The sequence below is a fragment of the Montipora capricornis genome, chromosome 10 (assembly GCF_036669925.1).
Source record: "Montipora capricornis isolate CH-2021 chromosome 10, ASM3666992v2, whole genome shotgun sequence".
Taxonomy (NCBI): domain Eukaryota; kingdom Metazoa; phylum Cnidaria; class Anthozoa; order Scleractinia; family Acroporidae; genus Montipora; species Montipora capricornis.
The window spans coordinates 50,851,438-50,857,986 of record NC_090892.1 but is presented as its reverse complement, the minus strand read 5'-3'; the positions used below and the strand labels follow the sequence as shown (position 1 = coordinate 50,857,986).

Below are 6,549 nucleotides of genomic sequence, written 5' to 3'. Positions count from 1 at the left end.
ATCCTGTCATAATTCGTTACAGCAAAGACAAAGGCAAGGGCTGCATCTTTCACATGCAAGAAAGTGCGACGAAATCCGCCTTGGTAAAGATCAAAGTGCTTTAGAGTAAGTGCCTTGTATGTCAGATCATTAACTAGCAGATCAAGTCGCAGACGTGGTGAGATGCCAAAGACAGTTGCTAAACGCAGAGCTGTGCCTCCAGCTGCTAACACCATTTTCTCACCTTCAGCCTTGGTTCGTCCGTAGAGTGTTAGTGGATTTATTGGTGTTTCTTCAGTGCAGAGCCCATTTTCAACTGCTCCATAGCATGAGCCAGTAGAGGCATAGATCAACTGCTGACCAGGTAACAGATTGTCAACAACATTCTTGGTGCCTTGAATGTTGACATCCTCAGCTAATTGTTGAAATGCTTCACAGGCAGGGTAACCAACAATAGCTGCCAGATGGATAACAATATCACAGTCTGACATTTGGTTGGCCAAATGCTTCTTGTCCAGGACATCACCATGAATAATCTTCAAATGTGGATTCCCAACGTGCGGTAACAGTGGACCCACTCCCCACAAGAACTTGTCATAGACTACGACTTCATAACCTTGATGCAGTAGTTGCGGAACCAACATTGACCCAAGGTAGCCTGCACCACCAGTAACAAGTACGCGTTCTGGGATGACCTTTACACTGCCGTTGACACATGGAACATTCTCCATACCGGAGGTATGATGGCCTTCCTTGACATGAACACCATTAGCTTTCAAATCAGTTGTTCCATTTGTTAAGCAGTCTGCCACATATCCATTGGTTATATCTCTATTGACATACATGATATCCATGGTCTAAAGGAAAGTGTAAACAAAAAGTGAGAAGCTGGTAACTGTATGCAAACGTTTAAACAGCCTCCAGCCAATTTCATTCCCATCTTTACGGTTTTTCCAAATCCAAAAGCTATAGCAAGTTTCTACACCAGATTTCTTCTCTTCTTCCCCCTACCCATTTCAAAAAGGAAACGTTGCATCAGTTGCAATGCAAACGATAATGCTGGGGTACCATTAGGATCCAATATGTGGAAATGTACGAGTAATCCTACTTCTGCAAATTGAAAAAGAGCAATCTCTTTGTTCTTGTATTAATGTCACAATCCCCATAAGCCCCAAATTTTCTAATGGGTGTGGTTTTGCACCCATCTATCACAATCACAGTCTTTATTTTTGTGTTTAGGTGTTCTAACACTTCATGGTGCTAATTGAGTGGCCGCCATTTTAGTAAATATATTCTTTTATTTCCATGCAAATTCAAAACAATATTTAACCTTGAACGAGGCCATAAGGACCAATTTGCATGGAAACAAAAGAATACTAAAATGGCGGCCATTTTGGAATAAGCTGTATAGTCTTTATCGAAGAAGACTTGCATGTCGAACCAAATACAAAACAATACATACTTAATTGACCCCTCCCATAGGGACTTTTCAGGGCCAATGAAACACAATCACAGCTGAACAGAACATTTGACTTGATTTGTTTTGATTGTTAATTTCAGTTTACAGTGTCCCCAATTAGTGCTCCAGCACTAGAACGACTATACACTTAAATAAAGTTCCTTCCCTCCTTCAACAACAACTGTTAAGAATCCCAACTGGCAAGCTGGATGCAAGCTAGTTGGCTATAATTTTACAAGTGCAGGTGAGAAGTTAAACCAAGGACTACCAGGAACAAATTCAACCAATGGTCAGAAGGTCTTGAACCTGGGATCCCCGGATCTCAAGGCAAGCGCCCTAACCACTGGGCCACACTGCCTCCATTTATGGATATAATGACAAAGGCAGCACTTTCTCCTCAAGTAGTTACATACATCCCAGCCATTTTCCAAAAAAAATTATAGGAAAAATAGGAGGAAATTAGCAGGAATATAGGAGATTTATAGGATTTTAGGACAAAATATAGGAGTTCTATAGGAGGATTTTCAGCCACTCACAGATAAAATTCTTAGGTTGAAACACAATTCAATGAGTCTTGCCTCATTTCGGAGACTAAGACACTAGTTTGCAATGTGTTCATTGATAAGACGATTTACAAACAAAAGTAAACAGTGATTGTCAACAGTCACATGACCACCCCTTACAACCTCCAAAAAAGTTCAGCCACTTATGAGAAGTTTAACTCCCAATAGTGACCAACATCAATGCTTATGAGAGTTTGTAAAATGATCACCAAAGGGAAAATGCTTTCATCTGTTATCAAACTCTCTCAACTAATTCTTTAAGGAAATGTATGAAGATCAGTATGAGAATTTCTAAGTGGATATTGGGGCTTAAAGGGTTAACATATTACGATATATATCAAGAGATGACACATTTTGAATGAGAAACATTTAACACTTTCATTTTCCTTAAACTGTATTTATAGGAAATATAGGAGTTTTTGGCTCATAATTTATGGGAGTTTTATAGGATCCTATAACATAAATAGGAAAAATAGGATTTATTGGAAGGCTGGGATGTATGTAGTTATTTAAAGACCCTGAGTGTTGGTCCAGCCAGAGTTGAACTCACGACCTCCTGAATGCTAGTATGATGTTTAACCAACTGAGCCAACCAGTCGGCGGTCAAACAAAGTAATTTTTAAAGGGAACACAGCTGGTAAATCATTGCAAGTTTCAAGACTACCACGAGGACTTCTTTGAGGAAAGAACTAAAAACAAACATGTCTTGCACACTTCAAGACAGAATTATATGTGTTCTGGTTCAAATTTTTTCAAACTACCGGTAGTTCAATTTCGATTTTTCTTTGATGATTTCTTTCTCTGATGTTCTGTATCATAATCTGAAACAATGGAAAATCAAGATTGAACTGGTTTAAAAAATTTCCACCAGGAAAAAATTTGAATCATAACATATGTCTTGTAAGAAAAGAATTACTTTTGGGCAAGACCAAAATATGTTTTGATACACATACATGGATATTAAAAAAAAACATAAACACTTGCGGGTTAGATTATTTTTTAAGGTGTAAAACTATAGGCTATGTTACTTAGTAAACCAACTCACAATATTATTGCATTTTCGAAATGTTCTGTTTTAAAAGTTTCCCTACCAATCTTGTGCCACGTAAATAAGAGCAAGCTTAGCTGTTTGAAACTTACAGGTGAATGACACAAAAGCAAATTATGTCTATATTACAGATTTCATATTTGTCTGGTGTTATGACGATAGTGATATTACTATTTGACAATGTAAAGAAAAGAAATACTATAACCCATTAGGAAGGAATTAGGTCATTTTCAGAAAGACTTTGAAATCACACTTATGAAGACTCAAAAGCCACGAATAAAATATTTAGATCAATTTAAAAATCCCACGCAAACATAGGAAATGGCCAAACCTTTGTGACTCTGACTCACATAACACAAGTAATTAAATAATGCATTCACAACAAAATTGTTAATATATGAATCTATTTACCATGATGAGCATTTCACACATAGTTTGCAAAGTGGTCCAATATCATCACATTCTAGATCAGTCAAGTATAAGGTTGGACTACAACTCTTTGAAATTTAAAATGGGTGAGGATTGAACAGCAACATACCACTTACGATACTGGAATAACATAATAGCAAACACAAGCAATAATTTATAAATGGTGTATTACAGAAAGTACTGCTACTTCAATGGTTCTGCACTGCATCAAGAAAGAAGTAGAGACAATCTAGAATTTTACAATGATTTAGTTACCAAGGGAAAAAGTAATCAAGTAAGATGAATCAACAATAGCACATGTTCAGGGAATGTTCGCATTGTTTACATTAATTAATAACGACTCCACTCGTACAAAGGTCACCTCAAATAATTTACAAATCATTACGGAACTCCAAAAACAATTTCCCCTTGGTAGTGTAAGAGTATCGATGGCATGTGCGTTCATGACAAAGCATGTTTACATTTGCTGCAGGGTAAATGTATGTACACTGCACGCTTTAGTACAAATTCGGCCAATACGACATGTCTCAAATACATGTATCAAATTCAACAATAGTTACATGGGTTTGCCCTGTTTAATGCTAGAGAGGTTATTCGACAGAGCAAACTAATTATGAGAGAAGTGAAAGTTATCGTAGAGAGAAGTTTTCTACCAGCAGTATGCGTGATGTTGAAACACTACATATTTACATCTCCTTCGAAATATGACCGTTCCTCAATGAACTTCATAAGCCGCTCTTTTGTAAGACATAGTGCTTTCTTTCAGATACACTCATGACAAACTGATCGCAGCGTACCGTCGGCAAAATTTCTAAAAGACCATTTGGCCACGTTCCCAAGCCACAAGCGATTTTTGACACTGTTGTTAATTAGAGAAACAACTGAGGCGGACCATAAGAAATTATAAGTTGACTTAAGCTTACTATGTACAAATAATGATGAACCAGCTGTTAAATTCTTCGATATGTTGAAAAGTACCGTTACGTAATAGCTTATGACTCATCATTGCCGGTTTCCTCGTTGAGAGTCAGCAAAATATTTGAAAGTTTACCTTCCCTAGCCTCCTAACAGATCGTATGATATGATCACTGGATCGAACCGGTCTGTTTTCTTCAAAATGACAACCACAGTGATTCTACACCCACGTGGGTTTTGTACGTACGTTTTGCACTCAATTTGAACGAATTCTATCAAAAACCGCACTGATACGTTACCTTTTTAAATGAAGAGATGATCCGCAAGTTGAGTCTATGAGGTAAGTTTACAATACTTTCTTGACTGTTTGAACCGGAGAGTGAAATCTTTCCGCAACCGTCCTCTGAGGTGATTGAAGCAAGCTGTTCCGCTCTCCGTTGGCGTTAATCAAGTGTGTGGGACCAGCGGTCAACTTAAGCAGTAATTTAGACGTTATATATAACAAACGGAATGTCAAACGGTTGGGGCCTGACAAACGTTCCTGTTCCACACAAGAGCTTCGAAACGATTTTCCGCTGGCCGCGCGAAAGTTTGGGCAAACTTTCCCACGGCCAGCGGAAAATCGTTTCGAACAGGAACGCTGGCTACGCATTCTAGGCCTGACACCAACTTTTTTGAGGAGGCTCGAAAGAGTTAGTCCTAAACATTTCTGTCCGTAGATATAGTTAGGGTAATCATATCGAGACGAAATTTGGCCAGAGTGGGTGAGAAAAAAATTAACAAAATCTGTAGGCCACTTAACAAGAAAAAAAAAATCATTTTTTGTCTATGTTTCCTGGTTCTGGTGTGGTCTCTAGCTGCAAGTAAAGTTATCGGGCGGCGTGGCTGACGCCATTTGGCAAATTTGCAAATGAGAAGTACGGTGACCAACACCATCTGGCAGCTTCTGGTCCTGTCATCTCCTTTCAGACTGCCAGCCTTCTAGGGAGGCTCTCTTTTTGTTACCAAAATGAGAATGCGGCTAAAACATTGAACAAAAATGGTCTCAGGCTTATCAATATATACCGATAATGCTAGGAGTGCTACTTCTTAAAAATGGCTATCAGCGGAAATTATGCTAGCAAGTACGTACCGGAGTCCGTACAATGGTGGCCCACAACTGTCACGGCGAAAAGAAATTGCTCACGGCAAAACGAAATTGCTCACGGCAAAACAAATCAATCATGCCAAAAAGAAATCGCTTTAAAAATGGATTTCAGCGAAAATTATCCTAGCACGTACGTACCGGAGTCCGTACAATGGTGGCCCACAGCTGCCACGGCGAAAAGAAATTGCTCACGGCAAAAATTAAATTGTTTACGGCAAAAACAAATCACTCATGGCAAAAAGAAATCGCTTTAAAAATGGCTTTCAGCAAAAATTATCCTAGCACGTACGTACCGGAGTCCGTACAATGGTGGCCCACAACTGTCACGGCGGAAAGAAATTGCTCACGGCAAAAAGAAATTGTTCACGGCAAAAACAAATCACTCATGGCAAAAAGAAATCACTCACGGCAAAGCAAAATGAAATCGCTCACGGTTAAAACGCCTGCGTGAGGGGAGGTTCAATTTTTTTTTTTTTTTGTTTGAGTTTGCTTGGATTGCTTCATTGGTTCAGGTGCAGCACGCCATGTTGAAGTACGATGTCTTGCAGCAGCTGTGGGCAGTTTTTTACGGAATGAAGGCAAGTTTTGCTCTCAAGGCGGCAACGTTTTGGGATTTGAACGTGCTAAGCCACTTGTTCCCGAAAATCTGGTGCTGGCTGGGTGCTGGTTGAACCTAAGAATATCTTGCCACAATGGTTCACGGCATTAAGAAATTGCTCATGGAAAAAAGAAATCACTCACGGCAAAAAGAAAAAAAACCTTTATGAATTTAGAAAAGGGTGCGTATGAAAGAGAACGCATTGTTTAATTGAAAACAAATTAGAACGAATATCTACAAGAGCCGAATAAGATCTTGTCCGAAATGGAAAACTATTATAAGACCTTGTATTCCTCTGAAATACCGGAGGACACATTTGACGCTTCATCACTGTTGCCTTTTGTAAATTGTAATAACATAAAGAGACTTGATATTGAGCAGCAGAATAACTGTGAAGGACTTGTCACACAA

The 6,549-nt window shown here is 38.8% G+C and overlaps 1 protein-coding gene across 1 annotated transcript in view; it reads right to left on the bottom strand.

Annotated features, from left to right (window-relative positions):
* LOC138019898 (GDP-D-glycero-alpha-D-manno-heptose dehydrogenase-like) overlaps positions 1–4,828 on the bottom strand; it is a 5,710-nt gene extending 882 nt beyond the window's left edge. The window contains exons 1-2 of the mRNA XM_068866857.1: positions 4,693–4,828; positions 1–836 (exon numbers count right to left, since the gene is read on the bottom strand). The exon at positions 1–836 is cut by the window's left edge and continues 882 nt beyond it. Of these exons, the coding sequence (XP_068722958.1) occupies positions 1–833 (833 nt within the window). The 5' untranslated portion in view covers positions 834–836; positions 4,693–4,828. The remainder of the gene's footprint in view (positions 837–4,692) is intronic.
* Between the last annotated feature and the right edge of the window lie 1,721 nt (positions 4,829–6,549).